At 40.9% G+C, this 25,919-nt stretch overlaps 1 protein-coding gene across 1 annotated transcript in view; it reads left to right on the forward strand.

Moving 5' to 3' along the window:
* Positions 1-14,777, forward strand: part of adgrv1 (adhesion G protein-coupled receptor V1) — a 117,210-nt gene extending 102,433 nt beyond the window's left edge. The window contains 4 exon segments of the mRNA XM_055011477.1: positions 1,743-1,864; positions 8,453-8,638; positions 10,951-11,128; positions 14,292-14,777. Of these exon segments, the coding sequence (XP_054867452.1) occupies positions 1,743-1,864; positions 8,453-8,638; positions 10,951-11,128; positions 14,292-14,410 (605 nt within the window). The 3' untranslated portion in view covers positions 14,411-14,777.
* Positions 14,778-25,919: the final 11,142 nt, after the last annotated feature.

Consider the following 25,919-nt stretch of genomic DNA (forward strand, 5'->3'; position numbering starts at 1 on the left):
GCTGAAAGACCTCTTGGTGAGTTCGTCTTATCTTAGTAACGCTTGACACAGTGCAAATACAGAAGATATGCCCAAACGTTTCTCTGCATGCTGTGTGGTCTGTATCCAAGGTATGCACAATGGCAGCTACTACAAAGAGCATGCAATCTATCGTGACATCACATTTGTGTGCTTTTGTAGCCAAAAGTGGGTTACATGCATGTGAAAATGTATTTTAGGTCTGTATTTACAAAAGGCTGTACTTTTTCTCTTTGACTATTTTGATGAGACGACCTCTTGCCACAGATGCCACAAGGTTTGCCAAAATGGGAGCCCTTTTTAAGCGTTGCAAATATCAGTATTTGTAATATACTAAAGATCCATCCATCCATCCTTCCATTTTCTCCTGCTTGTCCAGGGTAGGGTCGTTGTGGTAGCAGGCTTAACAGGGCATCCCTCACCTCAGCAATGCTTTCCAGTCCCTCCTGGGGGATCCCAGCGCATTTCCAGGCCAGATGATATTTAATCCTTGAAGTGAGTTCTAGGTTAATATCAGGGCCTCCTCCCAGTTGGACCTGCCGTGAAAACCTCCAAAAGAAGCCACCCAGGAGGCATTCCAATCCGATGCTCAAACCACTTAAGCTGCGTCCATCTGATGCAAAGGAGCAGTGACTCTGGGTTCTCTCCTGCATGTCCAAGCTCCCACGATATCTCCAAGCCCAGCCACACTACAGAAACCCATTTTAGCTTCTCGTATCCGCAGTCTTATTCTTTCAGTCACTGCCTCTGGTAAATTGGGAACTTCACCTTCTGGCTCAGTACCAGTCTGTCTGTTCATCTCCGTCTCATGCTCCATTTTTACGTCACTCGTGAACACTATCCCGAGACACCTAAACTTCCTTGCTCGAGGCAGCAACACCCCAAACCAGAGAGAGAAATCCAGTTTTTTGCTAGAAAACCATGGCCTTAAACTCGGAGGTGCTGAATCTCATCCTGTCACTTCACACACAGCGGCAAACCACTGCATTGTAAGGTGAAGGTCACAGCCTAATAAAGCCAACAGAACCACGTCAAGGAGTAACCTTGAGTCCAACACCCACCAATAACATATTTGATTTTGTGCCAAGGATACAAACACAGCTCTTTCTTTGGTTGTACAAGAACTGAATGGTTCGTAGCAACAGCACTGGTACCATGTTATACAGTATATTATGTAGAATGCATATATAAAAATATATTTAGTTTGAATAGATAACAGTAGCCCTGGCTTTTTTTTGTTGGTGAATGTCGATGTTCCACTTCTAGATAAAAAGTGAGAAAAAGAAAAGAGTTTCTGTCTCCATTTTGATAATCAGTTTAATTTTAGACCCTTCCACTGTCACCTCCTAAAATATACATGTATAAATGAGGTCAAACATGCTAGCACATCAGCTGTCACCACCAGTCGCACAAACAAGATGCTCAAGAGATGAATCCCAGAGTGGAGAGTACAGCTCAGAGTGCACACTTGGCATACATAACTGCTTAGTGGATGGATGGATGGATGGATGGATGGATGGATGGATGGATGGATTTATTGTGTCATACCATCCAGGCACAAGTATCAATCTAAATGTATATTTTACTTAAAAATAAGATAAAGGAATAGTAGTTGACTTTTACAGTCATCATAAAACGAATAAGTTTCAGTCATGCTGAATACTTTATAGACTTGTATATATGACATTGTTTTTTCATCCTCTTCTGTTATCCATCTGTTCCAGAGGTGCTGCTGGTCCTCTACCTATTTCTGCTTATCTTTCTGGTCTGGCTATGGGCAGGACTCCATATGGGCTACAGGTACCTGTGGATGCTCATCCTCTACGTCATCTTTAACTGCCTGCTGGTGAGATCATTGACCTTTTTATTTGTTTGCCTTCATGCATGCTCATTTGTCTACTTACTTTGTATTGCAAAGTTTCTTGTATTGGAGTTCCTTTGCAGTCACAGACTGTACAACTGAAATGAATGTGACAAGTGCAGAGTTATGGAGCAAAAACTCATCTATGAAACTGTTTGGTATTTAGCCTCAAGCTTGAAATGTGTTGGATGTATTCATTTACCAAGTTTGACTCGAATGATCTTTGTTAAGGTTACATTCTCTCATTTTTCCCCCAGCAGCTTCCTACAAAAACCCCCTGCATCTCATTTTACCTCCCAGAGAAATGTCACTGTTCTCAAACAGTTCTGAAACTCAGATTTTCTGACAATTTGAGGATTAGAGGGTGCTATGGGGCACAGTAATACTATCAGGGAGTGTACTTTTGGATTAACATTGAAGTAATCTTTAGTGTGGTCGCTGCTCAGTGTGTTTACCTTTCATAGATTATATTCTAGGGCTTTCCAGAAGTTACCACAGCTGCAAAACTTATGGATTTAGGCAACTGTAGTGGTGCATGTGTGTGTGTTGGTGTTTTACTGAGTTGGGAGTGGGGGCAGATGTGGGGTTTGATCAAGGCCACTTTATCCCACTTTGAAGCTCAGCTTTGATGTAGAAGAGAGGCAGGGTTTTCACTGTCACATCTCACTGAAGCCTCTTTGTCTCGCTCGCCACTTTCCACTTGATTTCTGTACCTGTTTCTGGTCTCTTAGTTTGTCACTCTCAATTCCTTCAATTTTTTTTCAACTCTGAACTCCGAGTAGCAGTGAAGATGAAGCAAGGACGTTAATGAGGCACAAGATAACACTGTTACTAGACAGGTCCTTATGGCTGGAAACCCACGATCACTTTACTTAAATTAAAAATGCAGAAAACACTAACAGAACACTATGAGACAAAACAGCCAGATCATTCATGACTACTTGATAAACCTCTCTTTGAAAACTGCCTCAGTTTTAATTTAAAATGTTCACCATCAGGATTCAGTTATTTTCCCTGAACAGGAAAAGCTGTATAGAATTTATGTAAGGGCACATTACCTAATTCCCATTGGATCGTCATATTACTGAATGAGGAACTCTGAGAGGAACCACTGAGCACCAGAGGAGCCTGATTATGTAGGTATTTATAGATGAGTTTAAGATGAGCAAAGTTAATGGAATGGACAAAACTTAACATGTTTAATTTCTCAAGATCATGGCAGGGATGTGTTCTTGTTGGCTTATTGACTGTCAATAAATTTGAATTGCCATATTATTTTATATATCACCCTAGGAGGTTTTTCTGTTGTGGATACTAGTTGTGACCAAGAACTTAAAGAAGTATTTAAATGTAAAAAGATCCTAGTATGCATGAAGCTATTTGCAACCTGAAATGGCTGCAAATACTTTTCATTCTTTCATAAGTCTAAATGTGAAGATTGATTTTACAACTTTGCTTCTCACATTTTAGGTAGAAATTTAACAGAAGACTGAGATATTTTATTGCTCAGTACATTGTTGATCTTTAGACCTTGACTGGCACTGACATCATAATCTATTACAGGACTGGACTTTTTTTTTATTATTATTATTATTATTTTTTTTACCACGATACACTTTAAAAGATTTGGTGCATATCAGTATTGCCTTTGATGGCCATTTCCATTTTTTGTTAGGATAATTTCTTTCAGTGGCTGCATATTGTTGAAGATTCCAGGATGATCTGAGAAAATTTCAGAAAATTAGCTCATTCAAGACATCTGCAGTGTCTTTTCAGCCATAAAAATGGTCTATTTCCATTTTGGAGCCTCTTCCACTATCGAAATATGTTTTGGCTTGGCTCCATGTCAGCAGTAGCATTAGTACTGGACTTTTAAAGTTTCCCATTTCACTCAGTCTTTTAAATTAAACCTCCTGGCACAAGGATTCAGTTTGAAAAATATTTTGCATCTTGAGCAACTGAATAATGTCTTCTTTGCAAAGGTGTCCGTAAAGGTCTCCCAAGTCCGTTTTCTTTTGGCACAATAGATTCTTTTTATTCTTGTCTAGTCTATAAATGTTTGTGGTCTCTTCTGTCATCGTCTGAGAGATACCGTCTGCCTGTTAAGTGTGTCCTAAGAGGTCTGTGGTAACCCCTGGTGATATGTGGCATCCACACACCAAAGAAAACAGTGTTGCACCAAAGCAAACTCCCCCTGTTGGTACAGTGACTAATTAAGAGAAGTGATGTCAACACCGATGGTCAACGTCGCACTTAGCACTTGTTTATGAGCCAATAGAGTTTGTCCCACTTGGTGACATCATGTGGTCAGTTTCCTCAGCTGACCAGTCGTGTGATGGTGCTTTTTAAAGTCACTGGTCATTGGCTACATGAGCAAGTATGTCAATTACAGGTTTTTAAACCTGTTTACATTTCAGTGACACACTTATCCTAACAGATTTAAAGGACATTTATGTGTTACACTGCTAAACTTAACTGATGTCACATTTTTGAGCTTATGTTTTTTCTTCTGACTGAGGTAAAAATCCTGCCTTAATCCCATAGGAACATTTCAGATAAAAGTCCTTTGTTCCCTCTGAAGCTTCCTTAATTTTTTCTTGTGTTTGATTCTGGCCCCCAAGGCTTCCTAGTCCTCTGCTGCCTGTGTCTGCCTTGACTCGAATAACATAAACACACAGGCATACACACACACACACACACACACAGTAACACATGAAATGCCCATCTCTCGTGCCAGTTTTGTGGCAATCAGCTACATTTCTACTGAGAGTGGAGAATATAGTGAAAAAAGGCTTCATGCCAGCCTAATAGATTCCCTCCCATTGCGTCCACTTTGCCCTTGGCTTCAATTAGGACACATTGTGGCAATAAGTTGACAACCATAGACAACTTCTCTGTGTTCTATGACGGAGAGAAAAAGTCTTGTTTTAAAAGAACTATGGCTATTGATTTCCAATCCAGGCCCCCGCATTGCAACCTCAAAGCTCTGACTAAAGTGGGAGCCTCTGGGGTCTGCAGTAGGAATGAGGAAGGATTCGTCAGAGTGGAACAGGTAAAGAGCCCCAGAGCAACACTGTGTCCAAGGACATTGATTAGCAGTAAACAAACTCATTTTGACCTAGTTTTTACAAAGCTAACGATAGGGACCCTGTACAGTAAAAATGCTGCTGCCCTATAGCAGGCATTGTTGCCACTCCATTTATGTGTGCATGTCGCTTTTGATGGAGCAACTTCAATTAATTTAGCTGTGAGGGGGAAATGAGCAACAGTAAGAGGGATGACATTTTGTGTTATTGTGAGACGTCCATTAGAGACTGAATGAAAGTTTAATGAAAGCAAATGGGAGCCTAATAGACAAGACTGAAAACGGTCTTCTCATCAGACACTCTGCACACCTCAAACGCCAATTATATCGTCATGATTCATGAGCAGATGCAGACTCTCAAAGACAGGTAAAAGAAGGTAATTTCTCTCTTAATGTATCCTGGAGCCCCTCCAAGAACCTCTGATTGAAGAATTATTTGTATTCTGTTTTTTAAAAATGGTGCACAAGAAGATTTTAGTCAAAAGTTGTGACGATTGCCTTATATATTACCAGGTTTTTCTGCCAGAGTAATTTTATTTTCATCTCAGGTTTTGAATTGCTGCACTCAGAATGGAAAAATTCAATCAATGAAGAGTTTAACAAAGTTTAAACTTGCATACGGCACCCACTGAGGTGCTCCATTACCACCTCTCTGTGGCATCAATATTATTCCACCAGCTGTTTTTGAAAACATCTGATCTTATCCTTTATTCAGGTCAGTAATGCTGCCATTTTCCATTGTGTTTCATTGCCATGAGGCTGGAAGCTGTTATACTCTAGGTTTTTGCTTCAAAGAGTGGTTTTCGTTTCCTGCATGCCGCGAATTTTCCATTAGGAGAATTTTCCATATTTACCTTGGTGTTGTTGTTGATGTAGCTGTGTGGCACACCTCCCCGCTGCTGATTACTGAACACCATTAAACAGCTGCAGATGTTACAGCTGTGCATGATGGTGCTTGTGTTGCAGAGCGCACATTATTCTTTGGTTATTGAAGTTATTGGTCAAAACAACCAGTAGTTTCCAGAAGGGTATGTGACTGAACCAAACTGAGAAACTGATCATATTTGGTCATTATCTTGAGGAAAATCTGACTTGTTGACCCATTTTTTTTCTTGTTTGTCCATATTTCCTTCCATCCTTCCATTTTCCGTTATACAACTGTGTCACATCAGGCTGAATTAGAAGACAATAATCGAATCACCGCAGCACCACCCCTTATTATCTCCTCCTGTGTGGCTCCTCTGCCGATAAGCCTGACCTTATTGTAATGTCACGTCCATAGCCGTGAAGCAGCACCATGCTTCATTACAATTCAATTCTACCTCTGCTTCCTCATTCGGCCTTGGTACTTATCTAAAAATAGGACACAGGATATCTGGGTTTTGTTATGGAAAAGAAGACTCTGGCCTACACATGTCCACACATGCAATCAGCTGTGTGAAGCCTGGAAATAATTAAGGTTTAAGGGAAATAGAACTGTTGCTTTTATGAGCACGGAAAATTATTTGCACGCCACACAGGACAATTTTCCCAGTTAGGAAGTGAAGAGGTTTTTTTTAATTATTTCAATTTTTTCTATCAACAACTCTAGTTTCTGTCCCTTTGTCTCACTGCGAGTACAATTCTTCATCTTTTGCTTTCCACTTCTCCCTCTGAATAAATAAATTTCAGCCAATGTAATTTATATCCTTGCACCCAAAGGCTTCTTCTCATGGACTTCCTTCCATCCTTTGGTGCTCTCCTTCGCGCTGTGCTTCCATCTATGAAGACGTGGCCTCTCTAGTGATCAGGGAACACTTACATAACAGGCCTACGGTTGTAAAGCCTGTTCCTCAGGCTGCACAGCTTGCTAATGATCTGTGCTAATCACCCACAATACTGTCGTGATGGAGCCGCAGTTATGGCTAGCAACATACACGCCCGGAGATGAGCACACAACTGGCTGCTTGTTCAGTGTTTTATGTGATAACATAAAGGAAAGTTCTTTTTTTTTCTTTTCTTTATCTTGATGCACAGAAAATGCAAACAAGAAGTGATGACAGCACAAGCACTTTGCACACCACTGAATCAAGCCTTTAACCCTCAAATGTCCCATTTCTGATGGGAAGTGGTGTAAAGTTTTTATTTTGCCGCTCAAGAACACTCATAGGCCTCAAAGGCACAGTAATGCAAAGAACATACTGAATAGTAGATGCATTTATATAGATGCACCACACTCGCAGAGAGTTTGTTTTTCAGAGAACATCAGGCTATAAAGCACAGCTAATGACCTGTGAGGTGCTCCATGTGTTTTTTTTTTATCTCTTTGCAGCCCTTTTTCCCCGTCCTCATAGTCTGGATGTTCCAGTTTTACAGTGCACCCATAAACACATAGTTATGGTTCCTGTTGTCTTCCTGGTGGTGCTGATTGTAACCATCCGCACTGTGTAAAATCCCCTTTGTGTGTCAGTAAACTTCTTCTATATGGGTAATGTTGTTTCCTTTTCTGGTAAGTACTGGCATTTGTTGTCAGTAGTGTGACCTTTGGTTCCTCGTGACAGACAGAAACTTCATGTCAAAAAGTTAGGTCTGAGTTTTGGAATAGTTTGGAAAGTCCTTCCTGCCACTTCCTGAGAACAAACAAAATTCATGGTTAGACATTTAAGAACTGTCTTCCTGCCTGATGCCCATTGTTCATAAGTAGATAATTTAAGGAAATTTAGTAGATGAATTATTGAGCCTGTAAATTAGTCACACTTGCTCTCTAAACAAAGTTTGGTAATTTATACTGAACTTGTCATGGTTCCCAGAAAATTATCTTACACTAGCTTCTTGTCATTTTTCACTAAGACCCTCTTTTCACGTGTTTCTGAGTGTGATGGGTTCCCCGTTTGCCTGCACCTGTATCTACGCACATTCACACAGTCGTGCTTCGCTGTCTTGTGCGTTCCATCTTTGTCTGCGGCTGCCGTCATCACTCTGTGATGAGTGTTGTGAAATACAGGATGGCCTCGTGGCATTTCACACTCTGGTGTTTTGGGGTAATTCACAGCCCAGTGCTGTTGACCAAGAGGATTTGGTAATGACGAGGAAGTGGAGGAAGCAGAAATACCAGAGTGCCAATGATGTCATGGGACAGTGATGAAGTAATTCCTCATTAACCATGCTGTAAGACAATGCTGCTGCTTATGATGATGTGAAAGAAGTTAAATTTTTACAATGCGTGCTAATAATGAAACAGTATAACTCAATATAACTTGGAGGAATTTATAGCTGAAACATGTACTTTTCTATTTTAAGCATTCTCTTAATGCTCTTTGATTTGTAATATAGCCACTGAACCTGTTTTCTGTTACAGATCGATGGAGCCAGATATGTTCGAGATTCCATGTATGAAATAGGCTTTGATTACCTTCTAAGAGACTGTGGAGCAGAGCTATGGAGAATGTAAAACTTTTTCCTAATGCTGTTTTCTCCATCTTTTTTTTTTTTTTTTTTTTTTTTTACAGGGTTTGTATGTGTTTGCAGTTTATTTCATCATGCACAACCAGTGTTTCTGGCCCTCTAAAGCCACTTACACAGTGGAGATGAGCGACCACGACGGTCCCGATTCCACCTACCAGGGAGGAGGACCCACCAGTGTTGGGGGTGACATCAGCAAATCAACCCAAAATCTCATCAGCGCCATGGAAGAGGTGCACACACACACACACACACACACACACACACAATTAACCATCATAGAGACAGATACACTTGTGTAATCAAATGTAGACATACTGTACATACCTGATTATACAGACCGTTCCATTTATTGCCTGTATCCTCTCCTCCATGCTCTTCAGCTCTAATTTTTTTCCATTTTTATTTTAATTACAGTGTGCGCTTAAGCATATCTTCATTGCTTCATTAAATAAAGTTATGAAAGCATTTTGCTTACAGTTTTTACGATGGAGATTTGGACTTACCCCGACGAGGTAGATTCCTGGTTCAGCTCTAACCTACAATTCCTGCTATGATCTGTACAATGAATAATTATAACTGACGTTAACTTTTTTCCAGTACAATATAATACATGGTTTGGATAATGTGGCCAAACTACGATTTCATTCACAACCCCAAGTTCTTTGAACTTTCATAGCAATTTCCCTGCGTTCTGAGAGTTTATCATTTAACTCTGTTAGGAAAAAATCTTATTCATAGGAACACTGACCCAGATTGTAAAAAAGGAATGCATCTTTAAATATGAATCTTCTTCTCTGCTTTACCTTCTTTCACTCACTCTCTTTCCGCCCCTCCTCTCTTTTTCCCATGCCCTCATTCCCATGGCTCTGTTCTCCATCACACGTTTCTCACATCAGCTGATTCCTCCGAGAACATTCATACACATTCGCTCTCAAGTCAGACTGATTCTCATTAAATAACATCTGCAAAATCATGTGGAAGTCTAAACGGTCAGTCTTCGTAACTCCCAACATCACCCACATCAGCTCATCTTGTGATCTTCCTATGTGTAGCATGCAAGCAGGCACTGAAAACATACCCTGTGGACACACACATGCAGTAGTTTTGTAGTAACTCTGTCTCCTCAGCAACTTTTTCCCTGGAGAATACCCTATAAGGATTGAGCTGGAGAGAGGGAGCAATAGAAGAAAAAAAGGGGGGGGGGTTAACTTCATCACTCCTGGGAACTCCTCCCTCCCTCTTTCTCAATCTCTCTCCACACGTAGGAATCCAGTAATCTTGTTTTATTCATGAGAGCACAGTCCTGCCTCTGAGATTCGGCTACAGACCCAGTAAGAACAATAAAAGTGCAGACTGACACCCCTAAAAAGCGCAATGGGAGGTGTTAGGAGAGTGATATTTGTGGAGTGGATTGGTGGAAAAGAGATTGAAGTGATATTAGAATAGTATCAAAAAATGTGACGTTCAGGTTGACTTGCTCGTTGGAGTCATCTACTCATTGCTTCCCGTCGAAGTGGATGTGACAGATTTGAGGTGCCTGGTGGTGCTTAATTCACCTCACCGGGACGCTCTGTACCGGTCACAGCCCAACAAGCCTCAGAAGCTCGTACAACACACGGACACATGCACATTTATGCATGAACATAGACAGATGAGGCATTCATAATAAAGGAACTCAGTGGAAAACAAGAGGAGATGATGGATCCATCTGGTTCCTGAGGACAAAATCAGAGAGAGACAAACATACAGTGATATGCTTTTGTTCCCTCTAGTTTTCTTTTTGTTTCACTATTTTCTGACATTTTTCTTTTTTTTTTATTTCTAAACATCCCTGTTTTTTTTCTCTATTCAAGCATGAATAAACGACTTTCCTCCCCCCAAAAATACTAAATTAAACTCAGTCATCCGTCTAACTCTGCTAGCAGCATCATTTCCATGATTGGGATTCAGTGTGAAACCCTAAACACGCTGACCTCACGCTCACCCCATGGACCCACTCTGACCCTGTGGGTTGGCCTTAACCCTTCGGGGTGCTTGAACAACACGCACTCTGCCTGACCCCATCTCATTACAGACATGATTACATGGCTGACAGACACAACCATCCCCTGAATCAAGCATTGATATATGTGTGTGTGTGTATTTGTGTGAGCGGGAGAGTGCGTTTGGCCTGTTTTTGCCTTGCATTCATGTGAAGTTAATGAGTACATATGAAGACAGACCTCATGTGTCCCATTCACATCTTTTACCTAGAATTTTTGCTACATGTTGGTCACAATACTTCACATTCAATTGTTGTCTTTATAAAGTGCTATTTAAATAAATATATTGTTCAAATTATGCTGCTGCTGTCAAATATTTTACAAATATGTCACATATCAGGTGTCTCTAAGTTAGTTTTTAGGTTTTAGAGGAAATATATAAGTCAGAATGTTATAAAAAATGTGAATAATGGTCAACAACAGTGACAGTAATCCATATTTATAGTATCCATTGCATTTGGTGATGTGCATGGGCTCATATGACTGCGTATTTGTGTCAGATATCAGCCGACTGGGAGCGAGCGTCACTGCGGCCCACCGTTCAGCCCAGCAGTGTGTTTAAACCCAGTCCTGTGATGGGGTCATACACCACCGAGGGAGGCTTTATCAACACCAACCTGGTCACCACAGACGAGGAGTCGCAGGAGTTTGACGACCTCATATTTGCCTTAAAGACTGGTGAGGAGATTTAATCACTAAACCCTCCCTTCTAACCTTCTGTATCCAATACATCAGCATCCTCACACTAACACCTTAATTTAGCTCAGCAGAAAGGTCTCAGTGAGCTTTACGGAGGATTGCACAGGAAGTTCAAAAACAAGCAAACAGCAAATGGCAGGAACACAATGTAATACTGACCATTCAGTTGCGTCTCTGAAGTAAGTGTTTTGTGGATTAAACTTTACATGAAATGGTAAATGGTTAGTCAGACACTATGATTTTCTAACACCTTCACTTTCAGCTTCTATTTTTTTTGTGTGTGAAACCATTTACCAAAATAAATGTGTTACAGTTTGGGTCAAACCGATGCCAAACCTGTTTCAACACTCTCTGTCAAACATCCTGTAAGGATAGTTCCAAAAAAAACATGACACCTAAGGCCACAATCTAATACGACACTACGTTTTCTAACAAAAAAGTATTTAATATAAACCCAATTTGGCCAGGTGGGACTTCTAACAAAAAGTGACAAAATATGCCTTTGTATGTGTGCATGTGTTTAATTATTTCATAGTATGCATATATACAGTATCTGTAGCATCCAGTAATCCCTTAGCATCAACCCTCTCTGTTGCCATGGAAACCATTCTTCTTCTATTGCCATCAATGTTTAATGAGCTGAGGGCCCAAACTGTTTACTGATATACTGATACAAAAACACACACATGCACACTTTTAGACACTGATTCGTTGCTTCACACTGTCTGAATACGCAGAGTAATTTTCACACACCTAAGAAATAGGCAGTGTGAAGAAGTGGAGGTGATCCACTGCAGTCACAGTCTGACTGTGTGACCCTTTACATTTAAAGAAAAGCAGGCAGTCTGGATTTAAAATCTAAATCCTCTCTTTTCCGGCTGTTACTTTTTTAGTTATTTATTGCAGCAGAGATTATTGTCGGTCTCTATTAGTCCCCTCCAATAGTGAGTTCTTTCAGCTACCACTTGAGCATTAAGTATATCCCACTCTGCTTCAATCTCACGTCATGGAAAGAGCAAGCGTCTGTTCCTCTAAATGGTGGTCGCTCTGGGAGAGATAAGAAATATGTAATGGAGATAGACCAGCCTGATAAGACCCTGAAGTTAATGAGATAGTGTCAGGTCACACTGAGTGTCTCAGTTAACCTCCCGGGGTTCTGAGGAAGAGAAATAACTTTTAAGGAAAATGAATTAATCATTAGCAGTCATTGAGCACTGTTGGGTTTTTAATAACTTTGGGCACATTAAAAGCTACAGTCCGGGGGTTTCATTTGACTTTGCAAAGAAGGTTGTCATGTTGCAAGCACAGAAGGCTTTTAATCCTGAAACCTACATCAGATTCAACCTTGCATCCCAGAAAAACAAAGCTTGTTACCATGGAGATAGTCAAATTAAAAGTCCTTCCGAGCAGGTGTCACTTTAAGACACTTCCGGATGTTAATAAATGGATTACAATGAGGGGACAATGTTGCACCAAGTGAAAAACTTGAGCAGAGATAGCCTCTTACCGTCTTATTGATTGTGTAGTGTGTGTGCGTGTACATGTGTGTGTCCATCCCAAGTAAACTGACAGTTGTAGCAGCAGGCCAGTTGTCTCTGATCTGCTCTTTTCTTGCCCCTGCCGTCCTGAGCGGGTGTGGTGTTCAACCTTAAATAGCCTCTGGGGTGAAGTAAACAGGCCAGGGAATTTATTGCTACCCTCAGCGGCAAACTCAGCACTATGAAGTAATCATTCAGATTATTCTGTGTGGCAAAGAGGAAGAAGTTTGCAAGATTTAATTAAGTCAAAGCATTTGGCTCCACATAGGTCTCTGGAATAGCCTCAAGATAATATAACTGTCACACCAACACTTGATCTTTGCAGTGTGGAAAACAACAGAATGCAAACTTTTTCTCAAGAAAGTCTTCTGAAATTTTATATTAATGTTATAATCCTCTGTTTTCTACAGTTGAAGTACATTTCTGCACCATTATTCACAAGTCTTCCATTCCACACTTTCCCTGGTGGCCTCTGACCTTCTTTGTGTCATACATGTCTCACTGAGCCCATAACCTGGTTTAATCTCAACCGTGCGGTCAGCGGTAAAGACAATTTGCTAATCAGAATTACATAATAAAGCACCACCTGACAAGGGTCATAAAGTAGTGCTCTAATGAGGGCCTTCACACCTCATTTGGTAGTGAATCATTAACCAGATACGCACAGAGAGGCACACATATACTCTGAGTACATGTGTAGTACCGCTAAGAGCTGCTCATTAACATGCCAGTCATTAACTCGGCGTCAGAGGGAACTTGACATAAGTGATTCTGTGAAGGATCATTGGTCTGGATTCTCCTCTGGTTACATCATAGCAGATTTTTACAACAGGTGCTGGATCGACATAAACATATCTTCTTGGTCCGTTGCCACCAAAATACAGTGAGAGCTTTAGACAACCTGCAGATAATAAAACGAAGTGATTATCTTGCTTATCTTTCTTGGTGTACTGTACAATATTTATGCTGAGCACCAACATCAAAGGGCACATGAACTCTGTGGCACAATGTTTTACTTTGAGAATGCAGTCACAGCAAAGTGCAGACCAGTGGGAGCTTCAGTGCAAATCCAGTAACATTCATTTAAAGATGATGTACTGAAAAGGAGTTTGACATTGACCCAAGTCTTTACAAATAGAAGAATCCAGGGTTGCACACAAACGTAGAAATGTAATTTGGAATGTTTACTACATATCGTCACTGAGCATGTGCTTATCATATACACAGTATGTCAGTGTTTTACCAACAGGCCTGTTGTATCTTTGACATATAAAGAGTGACTTTGTTTCACTGCCTAGTTCCTGTCTTACATTAGAGCCTGTCAATCCGCTCCATTCACATCTCATTACCGTGACTGATCAGATTCAGTGTGCTGTCTAATAACCCAGACATCATGACATGCAGGGCTGATTCCAGAATCCCACACTGGCATGAAAAGGACACACTAATGAAGGCGCTAAAACTTAACATGTAGGGTGTACTTCATATAATATATGAGAAAAATTACACCAAATATACTGCAGAAAATCTTGCAAATATACATACAAAGAAACCTATGTTATATTTACACTAAAGTATAATGCAACTTTTTGTGTCTGTTTCAGGGACTGGCCTTAATGTCAGTGATAACGAATCCATCCCCGGAAGCCATGACGGAGGAAGTGTAACCAATTCGCAAATAGTTGAGCTGAGACGAATCCCCATCGCCGACACTCACCTCTAACCTTTTCACCTCACACAGATCGTGTCCTCTGTTCTTCCTATCGGAAAGAAAAATTACATGGCAGTATTTTTATATTGTAAAATTCTTTGCACTAAAACAGTTTTTTAAATAGATTGTTTTCATATAGGTGTTTGATGCTGTATGTGATTTTTACTGTACATCTGTTCACATTATATACATATATGTTTCACTAAATTTATTTTTTAAATGTCCTTGATGGAGTTGTTTTCTGAATGTATATTTTGTTTTTTTTTGAGGTTTTTTTCTGTAGAGATCTAGCCAGAGATAGAAAGATGTGCCCCTTTAGCACAACTTCTGCTGCTGAGGATGGAGATTGTGTAACATTGTTAATAAATAATGTACCATATATTTTAGATTTAGATGCACTTCTTCCATTTTTGCCGCCCAAAAGAGGCCATTTACTACCTGAAATGAAGGGGCGGGTGCGGGGGGTGGTTCTCTGAGGGCTTTGTAAGTGTCTCGTTGTGGGGGTCAGAGGCCACAGACTCACGAGGGATGGTTCGTGTCAAGGATCGGTGCCCCAAAGAAATTTCACAACCTGGTCCCACAGCCAGAAGACGTCTGCTGGTGTCTGCACAGAGCAAAGAATGAGAGTGTGAAATGAGAAATTTTAGGAAATGCAGAGCTGTAGTGAATATTCAAATTACCGTAACAGTTGACTCTTATTAGCTATTCAGTGGCATTTGAATCAGTTTCTTTTAAAAACATACTTTAAAGCAAAGGCTGCCTTTGATCTGCTCTGTAGAGAATCAATGGGTGTGAATGTACAAGCAAATATTCTACTTTCAACTTTGCCAGCAGCGTTGAACCTCCTGGAATCCACCATCTACTTGACCTTTGCCTTCAACCCTTTAACCTCATTCCTCCATGAACTCAACTTCTGAATTTGGTTCATAGCTGCACAAGGGGTTGCTGCTTTTACTGCTTAAGAAAGTGCAGCAGTGTGAGATTTGTAGAAGGGAACAAAGAAAAGACAACATATACAGACTGAAGTTGAGGAATCAGACATCAGCGATACCTATTGGTGCAACAGAAACAGCACCTTGCTCATTACAAATACTCTCCCAGGTTCATGGAAGATGGTTGAGGTCATATGAGAAAGATGCAGCAGCAAGAGGTTAATGTGCTACTTCTGACACCAAGGAACCAGATAGAAAAAGCTGTATCTTGATAAAACCTCCCTCACTTGGCTTGATTCTCCTTCCTGCAGGCCAATGGTGATGACTGTGGAGAAGACAAAGATTACATTTTTCTCTACACATGACACGGTTTAATTTTGCTGAGGATGTGAATCAGAGCCTGTGTTTCTGTGCGCTGAGAGACACACCACAAACTGATCTTTTTTTATAGCTTATGCTATAGCTTATGCACTATAGCTTATTATAGTGACAGAAACAGCATGACTGGAAGTGCAGAACCTTTAGTTTTCTCTGCGTTTTTATTTCTCTGTCCTCCTCTGTGACACTTTTCACCTCCCAAGGCAAACGCAGTGAGCAAACTTTGTCCACAGTGGACAGTGGAGAAGTTTTTGAGAAGTTTGTTTTTTTTGTAAGACAGAAAAAGAAAATCTAAGAACATTACAATGCTTTGTGTGTGTGTGCTTTTTCTGACTTTCCAAGGAACTTTGAGACTCATAGGTTGGAGTCTTTCTTCAGGGATTTGAAAGAGACACATTGCTGTAATGAGAAGAAGTCATTGCTTCATTTAACAAGATAGCACTCCAAAGTTTAATGGCAGCAGCTTCTGGTTTTGTTTTCTCCAGCCATGGTTGAGCTTGTAATAGGGCAGAAAGAACTTTTAATTGTCATCTAGCATTTCCAAGGGGCCTGTTACACTGTTTACCACCTTCCACGACAGGCAGTGAAGTCGCAAGCAATTAATTTTCAAGCATTACTGCAGCCTGCCATCCATGTGACATTACATATTTCCATTATGTCTCCATTAGAGTCAGCTGCATTGCCTGTGAACTGTATTGTCATTAATGTTAATGAGATATGAGGCAACCAGCTTCAATTTTAGAAGCTACAAGGAAAATGGATATGCAGCAAAAGAAGCACCAATGCTCCCTGACCTGTAGTAACACTTGCTGATAGAGATCTAAGTTAACTGCTGCACATGGCATATTTTACAACATATTTTAGTTATGTAATTAACCATATATATGTCATCTTGTCCCAGCCTTATCATACGCTGGAGATCAAGGGTCTGCCAAGAAACTAAGCTTAGATCACATTAAATCTGTTGTAAAATGCAATTTGTAAGCACTGCAGGTTGGTGAAATTGCCTCACAAGTGATTGTTGCTCATGTTGTACGGATGCCATGATGTGTGACGATTCCACATACAGAGGTCAAAAATGAACCTTAGGTCAAGGACTAGATATGAATAAATGTATAATGGGTTCCTGTGGAATTGGTTCTGCCTCAGAACAGGAGAACAGGATGTCTCAGAGAGATATTTTGAGATTTGGTGGGTGACAAAAAGTAATGAGATTTCTGCCAGTACTTCATGGATTCTCACAAAAGATAAACAGAGCTTTTGTAAGTGTTCAAATGATCTAAATCACCTATCTTAGCTGTAGGGGGGGAAGTAATTAAACAGCTACAGTAAACAGCTTGATGTCCCAACTCACCAGTCTTACTCCCAGAGACACCAGACTGCAGACAAACATGTTTATGTTGGAGTCCTTGGTCTCTTCTCAGCCGTGAGCCCTCTCGAGCTGTCTGTGCCTAGAGGGAACCGCAGAGATAAAACAGCAGACAACCAGGCAACAGCTGATTCACAAATCACTCACGGTCTGTATGAATGCTCCGATGATGAGTCTGCACTTTTAGCTCTCCATGACTCACCACATCTTTGAAGCACGGTCTGTTAAGATCAAGGGCATTTGTCTTTCACAATATCCCCCATGCAAAAAAAAAAAAAAAGGATGCAAGAGGTGAAATTACACCATCTAACAATAAGAAACAATTACAATGAAGTTCAACTAAAGTTTATTATGACAACCATGATCCCCATGGATTACATCATTCATTAAAATTCAATGGAAAGGGTGTGAATTTCAGAAATATGATAATGTCACCTTTTGCCTTTTATTTCTCTCGTCCTTCCTTCTATAGCACAATAAATGTAACAAATCTCCCCCTCAATTCTTTACACTATGAATAAATGCACAGTTTAGCTGAATACAAACTAGTTCAGCCTTTTACTGTAACATGCAACAGCTCATCCCAGACTACAATGGAAATGACCCAGTTCCACATATACACTAAAGCCTTGCAACAGGAGTCTTTGCTGGTTGAATCAATACAGCCAGACAATGAGTCAAGAATCACTGCGGTGCTGAGGGATGGGTAAACCGCCAGATGAGTGATAGATTCGTAAAATTACCCTGTGCTACCCGCTGCCCTGGTTAAAAGCCCTGTTTTTGTGTTTTACATCCTTAAAAAGACCTGAGCTGTATCATTATTCAGTGTCCTTGTAGAGAGAAACACACATTCAGAAGGGTTGTTGCAGTGACTGTACATCTGATGCACTGAAAGTCTAACACAGTGGCAGATTGTATCCAATTACCGTAAGCATCCCTCATTAAAAGTACCTTGGCAGTACAGGTGTAATTTAATCTTCCAATCACTCCGCTGTGACGTCTGTCGGATGATCAATAACTTACTTAAAGGTAATTTGAAGGGCGTGGAATCTGATTATAGACTTGTAACCAATCAGAGGGATTACATAATATAAGGCAGCAGGAAAAGAAGTAGAAATGTATCAGCCACAGATAGATGGAACACAGTGTGCAGACAACCCATAATGTAACTTTTCTGTCCATAGTACCACTGTGTAAAAGACTCAGCCCATCTCTTTCAGTCCTCTAGAGATGATGCTGAGCAAGCACTGCTGTCCACATTCACACTCTGAGAATTCGGTCGAGTTCAAGAACAGATGATTTGCGCTGCTAGTAAGCATTTGTGAACCTGCGTATTACGCACATGGCGCTTGAACTCCCACCACATTCCCCATGCTCCTGTCAGCCTTCCCTGAAACACACCACAGAGTGAATGCAGGTAGGACACAGAGTCAGCAGAAACATTTCATTCGTATATGGAAAGTTGTATAGTGTGAGGAGAGAAGACAGAGTGACTCATAGAAAGGTGAAAGCAAACATTTCTGACTGGGGCTGCTGAGGACAGGGTGCTTTTGTACATGTGTTTGCTTATGTTAAAGGTACCTATTCATCTCCTCACATGTCCATGGGAGGAAACAAACAGGAAGCTCAGCAAGGACAGGATGCAAATATGTACTTACATCAGTTTCAGTGCATGTGTGTGTCTCTGCAAGCTTCATGACCCTCATTACGAAGGCAGATGATGACCTTTTCCATAACGAGGTCAGAGCATGCTTCTCTTTCTGAATATTAGTGAGCCACAGTGCCATTTAAACCATCTTGTCATCAACTGCCAACAACATGGTACTCATCACTGTTACACTGGTGTTTCTGACATCACCAGCTACTCCTGGAGGGTATCTGGTGGCTGCAGCAGTGCCAGTAGTGGCCCAGTCCTTGAGTGTGAGTTTATTCTTGGGTGATTAGATGAAGACTTTGGCCTTCTACTGTGGAACTTGGAAGTAAATGGACACCACCTAAGTATATGTAAGTCAGTTGCTTACCACACCATTGTAAGATAGACAGTACATGGTAAGAAACTTACAATCAATGGCATCTAGAGGGTCAAAATGAGACATTCTTCTGGATCCCTTCTAGAAGAAGATCACATCTTGAACATCATTGGACCAAGTGCATTGAAGTGAAAGGAGACTACATACATAAACAATGCAAGAACAATCTTTCTCCTGTGATGTTTTCTGGTGAGACTGAGAACTTTGGGAAGCACTCTCGTATTATACCATAAAATATATCTATATGTTTCATAAAATCAATGTAAAATCCGCACTAACTACAACACAGAGTTAATAAACAAGCCAAAACACAGTAAGTAGTTTGGCCAACTGGTTGTGTAGCAGTACAGTGCCTTTGTGTTGTTGCTCAGGCTGCATTGCTCACTAGTTTGTTCTGTCTGGTCTACAAACTTACTGCCAGTTGTCAGTTAGGCCAAGCAAAAGCTGGTCCAAACCTAAAAATATTTAGGTATTTTGAATATTTACAGTTAGAGTTAGAGTTGGGGTTGGGTTACGGTTAGGGTTTGGGTTATTGAAGCTCAGATGAGGCCTGTTTGACACTCTTTGGAGGATGGACTGTACTTTGACATATGTGGAAAGTGCTGTTTGAGCATTGGTTTCACCTTCAACGGAGTCAAATTGAGTCAAGTATATGAGTTTGTAAAAGTTTATAGAACAGAAGAATTATGTCAGTAAACATGTCAGGAAATCGCCGCCCACACAGCTGAGCTATGTCACACAGTACTTAAGTGTGTTTTTAACATTATTTAAGGCTCAAAACCCTCAAGGTTTGGTCTTTTATTTTGACCCTCACCAGTCATGGATCGCCTCTGCTAAAGCTAAACCTGAATTGACTGGTTTGCTTAAGCAAGGAGTCCTACACCCAGGTCAGACTCTTTCTTTCCACAGAATCTCATAGTCAGGCAGATTAAAAGAAGATATTTAGCTTTAGCAGAGGAGGAAACACGATGTCTTACGCTATAGATATAAACATTATAGACCAACACGACTGAGCAGCTCAGAATCACAAAATCAACTCTAGTAAGGGAAAGAAAAGAAAGAAGGAAAAGAAGTCAAGACAATTTTTCTCTTTGTTTCGATTCTTTTTTAAAATGTGTTTTATAGTTTCTCTGTCAAACTAAAGTGTGTTGTAGCTGCAGGCTTTAGCTGCTCTACAAGATGTGCTTCTGCAAAAGTGAAAGACAACACTGTCCGTGGCAGCCCTGCCATCATGACTGACCACTGGGTGTGAATGCAGCGCTGTATGTAGCCAACATCAGAGGACATATCATGTCTGTAAATGACACTCTGTCTTGTTCTCACTATGCTGTCTGGTTGGCCGGAAATCTAGATCGTCTCCTCTGCGGCATGTGTTTACTTATCAGTGCGTATGTTATCATACAGTGCGTCTATGTATTTGTTTGTTTAGTTGTTGTGTGTGTATACCCACAAACTTTTGAGGCCATGCACGTGTTTATGCATGTTCACATGCTGGTAAAGGTCTGTGCAAATCACTGTGTCACCCCCAGGGCATGCCTGTGAGTGAGTGTTGGTACTGTATATGTTTTCATGCGCTTGGAAGTTGACCCTGGAGCTATAGCCTGCTATTTATATTTCTATCTACTCCGGCAGCCTGACATAGTCATCATGCTTGGAGAGATGAGCTGTTTTTGCTGGAAATGTAGACCTTGCTGAACGCCATTCGATCCGATCTGAGACTTGTGTATATTTTCATCTGGAGTACTAATTTATATGAAAAAGCATTAAAGAATCAAACCTGTAGGCATTGTGATTGCTTTTTGATCACTCAGTGTAAACAGTTGTATGTTCCAGTGAGGATCAAGTCTGTCACAGCGTGTGTGTGCGTCTGTCTATGCAGTGCAGCCGATTACGAGCCTTGATGAAGTATTTGAGAGTCACCAGCTATCTGTGGCAAGGAGTGAAGTCCGTTACAAACTCTCTTGCAAACTTTCCTCTCCGATGTGCATTACTGCGCTGAGCAGGCTGAGACCAGTTCTCAATTATCACACACAAGTTGCTTTTGCTGTCACAGCTTGATACATGTGAAAAAGATAGGGGTTCACCCTGCAATCCTCTGTAGAGCATAGCTGCTTATTATGACTGCCACATTCAGTGCTATGACCATCACCAGTATCAATAACAGCTGTAGCAGCATCACTGTACAAGATTCCACCTTTATCGTATGTACTGTAATTAGGGAGGCAACTTTTCCAGTTTCTTTAAGATCACATACAACGCACCCGACATCAGCCACCCAAATCACTATGTCTAAGTTCCCTAATTTAATCTCAGCTCAGAAATGTTTACATCAAGTGAAAGTAAATGAGGATAATTTGCCAAATGAATAAATGTTGTTTGTGTGGAGTGGACGAGCTCTTTCTGACCTCAGAGGTAAGCGTGCCCTCTGTAAATGCCACCATCTAAACACAATGAGTGGAAATGTGGTTTATCATGCTGGCAGATATCACTTACAGAGGTTTTATTAGAGTCTACAGGCATGCCCAACAGATGTCAGGCTTCTGCAAAAGGACAACAGCTAAGCCAAAGAGGAAGGAAGCAGGGGGAAAGTTGCTGGAGTGAAGAGATACAAATTGAGTCCAGTGGTGACCTCAGTGGAGAGACCAATGACCTTTACAAACCAAAGGAAGTGGCACATCAGAGAGAGAAAGTCATCATGTCACACTGGTTCCTCTGTGTGTGTTCAGCCAGACTCATCTGGTTTGATCCGGCAGCCGTCGTCCAGCAGCAGCAGCAGCAGCAGCAGCATCATGGCATGAGGCAGAGGAACTGGCCCAGTCAGGCTCTGGCTGCATACGAGAACAATATCAGTTATTGTTGTGTGTCAGTGATGAAATGTCAGATGCAAGGCAGTCAGGTCAGGACCTGAGGACTGGTGGTGGGGAAGCCGGCTGCCCAAGTCAAACAATAGAGCTGTTGTGATGAGGCGGGGAAAGCCTGAGCTGCACAGAAATTCAATTTTAATTTTTATTAAGTTCCATATCCATGATAACTTGCCTTTTTCTCTATTCCCATGATTTCCCCTCATCTACAGAGCTGCACAAGATCTACATCTGAGAACTGAGGACAAACTGGTTTTAAAAATTAGGTCAAAAAGCTAAAATAGAGATACATCCTCCCCGGTCACACACATCTCCCACGTCAGTGATACACTGCTGATTAGTACCATGAACATATTTACCAGGAAGCATTTATTCTGAGTTATTGTGATCTTTTTATATGCTGCATGCTTCGTAGGTCGCAGTGTTTGTAATCGACCACCTGTTGTCTCATACTGGCAGGCATGGAGAACAAGGAGAGGACTCCATTCGAAGTGTGACCTTAGTAACAGAAGAGGTATTTGTGCAGGTGTTTGTGTATTTTAACACAATAATGAACCAGAAATGTGTTTTCCTCCATTCAAATTCTTTATTGGAGTCAACTATTTAACAACACACAGTGAGAGATAATAAATTTAAATGTAATACAACTTTAATGTAGGGAATTGCTGGATTTTTAAGCAACTGAACGGTCACAGTGTTCTGTAATGTCTGTTAAGTTGCTTGAATGAAAAATATAGAAAAGATATTAAACATTTGACAACAAAACAATGTTTCTTTTAATGAGATATATAAAGTTTGCAGCCACTATGACGATTCAAAACTTTAGCTGACCTCTCTGTATCACAATACTGCAGCCTTAAAACCAACCTAAAGCCACTTACCTCTTAGAAAGGTAATTTGACACAACCTTTTGGTCATGTCACTCCTTAAAAACTCTCATAATATGCTGCATTACCAAGTTACACTCCGAAAATGTGTTCACAGGTAGTTTGGTGGAGCTGGAGGGTTATTTCTTACAGTGTCAGGGTGCATCATACTGAATGCAAGGATGACTCGCCTCGTAAATGATCTATATCAAATAATGTCTTCTTCCAGTTTGCTGTGAAAATGGCAGAAACCAAGGACAGGCAGAGCATGTGGTGAGCAGAGTAGACCGGCCAGAGGACGATTGTAGTTATGTGTCACGCATTCCTCTCCGTCTGCTAAGCTCACACTGGCGATAAATGCAGCTCTTTGGAGCACTGGCTGCTGCAGCGCCTCTCATTTGGAGGGAAAAGAGATCAGCTGCCAAAAACTGACTCAGTTAGATGAAATGAGATAGACCTTTTAGTCTCCCTCTTTTCTTTTTTCTTTCTTTTTTTTTTTTTTTTTACTGCAGCCGCTCCAAACGATTAAAATGAGTCACAGAACTGGTGCAGACCAGATGAGGCTGCCCTTGTCCTACAGTGACTCTTGTGTATGTGTCTCTAATGCAACATAGTGGAAATAGTTTCAGGAGAGAAAAGCTAAATAACATATTTTCTTTCAGAAGTTCAACATCTGGTTATAACTTTACATTCTAGGAAACAATAAAGAACAAAAACAGGACAGTGACTGAAAGGGGCATTGCAATACAAGAGTAGAGAAGCTGCTTCCACATTTTCTGATCTGTGCCATGTGGAAAGAGCACTCTGCATGCAATCAGATGCTGAAGTCAGAAGCAGCATGAGTGGAACCAGCGAGGGTGTGGTTTGTCTTCTTTTTCTCATTGGCTGATCTTTGTCAGCTGAAGCAGTAAGCCACACCTCAGCACAGGACCCTCATGACTCAGTGGTGATTGTTGGTTCACAGGAGACAAGAGGAAAACCTAACAGGGTTTACAATAAAGAAATAAACAGAGGTAGGAAATCTGCCTGAGGAAAAGGTGTACTTTATAAGAAGTGAACTGAGAGCGGAAGAGAAACTGAATAGACAGAACATCCCACAATAGCCAGACTGCAAATAAAAGGAAATATGAATTCTGATGAGTTTTTATAAGTCTCAGAAAGTTCCAGACAAGAGTTAAGCCTCTCTCTAACTTAACACCCCTTCCTCTGTCATCCCTCTGTCTCCACTGCTCACCATTTGCCAAAACTCACAGCCCTGACAGAAGCTTCAGCCTCGCTCCAAACCCTCTCACATTATCTCAGATGATAATTACTCTGAGAGCGACGCAGGACTTTTATACAAATATGGATTTCTTGTTATCTGCCTGTCACTGATTCAGCTTTTGGAGAAAATACATTGTGGTGACTCATCTCAAAAGCAATGCAAAAGAAAAAGACCTGCGTGTGCGGTTTGTGAAACAGCAACAACTGGAAAAAGTTTGATAATTATATTTTCTCAGAGGTCATTTATCTGTTATGCAACGCCAGTCGGTTCGCTGTTGTTATAGCATCAGCTCAGATTCCATCAACATTTCAGCAGCTCTCATTTCGCTGTGATTAATATCTTTCATGGCTTTCATCAAATTGTCATTTGGGTACGACTAAAAGTGTTGCTAAGGAACAATTTGGACACACCACTCATGCGTGCCTGTGCTTGGAATTGTGGGAGAGGGTGTGTTTCAGTCTGGGTGTTTATATGTGCCTGTTCCTTGTTTAGCCAGTTGGTCATTCCTATCCATTCTCCTTGGATTCAGCTTTACAGACACCAGCTGGAGCGACAGACAATGTTGTTTACATGTCAGTCTGACCTAAAGAGCAAATACAGGCCCGGGGAAATACCAACCAAGTCCAATCCAGTTCAGGCCAGACAGTCGGAAACTTCTGGAACCTGAGCTGGAGTCCTGTGATATCTGGCAACAAATCTGGGGACGAGAAATTTAGGTCTCTTGTTTTTTGATACTGTGCTCCATTAATAGCTGAAGTCTTTAAAACAGTGTGACTTAGCTGAACTCAGCATCTTGATCCCTGCAAAAGAGTCTTTCCAAAGACGATTAACCCACTTATGAAACTATTTTAATGATGGAATGGCTGGAGAGCTTAGGTTTTCCACGATCTTCTCTTTAGCGACAGCAAAGGAGACTATTTGATGTATTTGATGATATTTATCAATTTGTGGAACACTAAACATCTACACACCTCTGTGAAGTTGAGGCTTTTGTCAGCTCTTTACGATCAAGTTCCAAAGATGTGTTTAGTTGTAAACTCATAGACCACTCAACAGCAACTGTGTCCTATTTTGAGCAAGGCCAAAGGGAAGATTTTACCAGTTCTCAGATGGGTTAAGTCTTGACAGTGCAACAGCACATACAAAAGCTATGCATGAGAATAAACTCAAAATAGTTCTCAGAAACATCTACTCAGCACCTTTAGAACAGAGCAGTGAGCCTGGCTGGACGTAGACATGCAGTAGGTGTTTAAAGTAAACAGACAGTACCATGTTTTATCATTAAAAATGCCAAACTGACATACTTTTGTAAGAGGTGAGGAAAAATACTGCTCTTTTATTTCTACAGGCTCCACAATTAACCCACTAACAAACCCCTTTTGGACTTGTAAACATCTATAGTCTCCCCACTGGAGCTGTATTGTACACTTGCCCTATTTTATTGTGTGCATAAGGACACTGTGCTATTTTAGAAATTGCTGGGCTATCATGAAGAGGGTGTTAAACAGAGGCATTTAGGTTAGAGAAGAAAGGCCATATGATATGTGCAACCTAATGTGTGCACAGCACTGGCGATGGCCTAGAAACTCTGTAGGCTGCACGCAAAGAGCAAATTGTTGTCCTACCAATCATGTGGCCCCAGGCAAAGTTTAGGAAGGCTAAAATGTGACATTTCGTGAACCACTGTAAGCACCAGAATGCACACCATTGTGCAGGTCTTGAAGTAAGCATGTACAGAGAAAGGAAAATAGAAGTAAAGTCATGTAATATGCAATACGTTGCAGTAAAGAACGATATGCAGATAGTGAGAGAAGGCGTTGA

This window comes from Amphiprion ocellaris, chromosome 6 (genome assembly GCF_022539595.1).
Source record: "Amphiprion ocellaris isolate individual 3 ecotype Okinawa chromosome 6, ASM2253959v1, whole genome shotgun sequence".
NCBI classification, from domain to species: Eukaryota; Metazoa; Chordata; class Actinopteri; family Pomacentridae; genus Amphiprion; species Amphiprion ocellaris.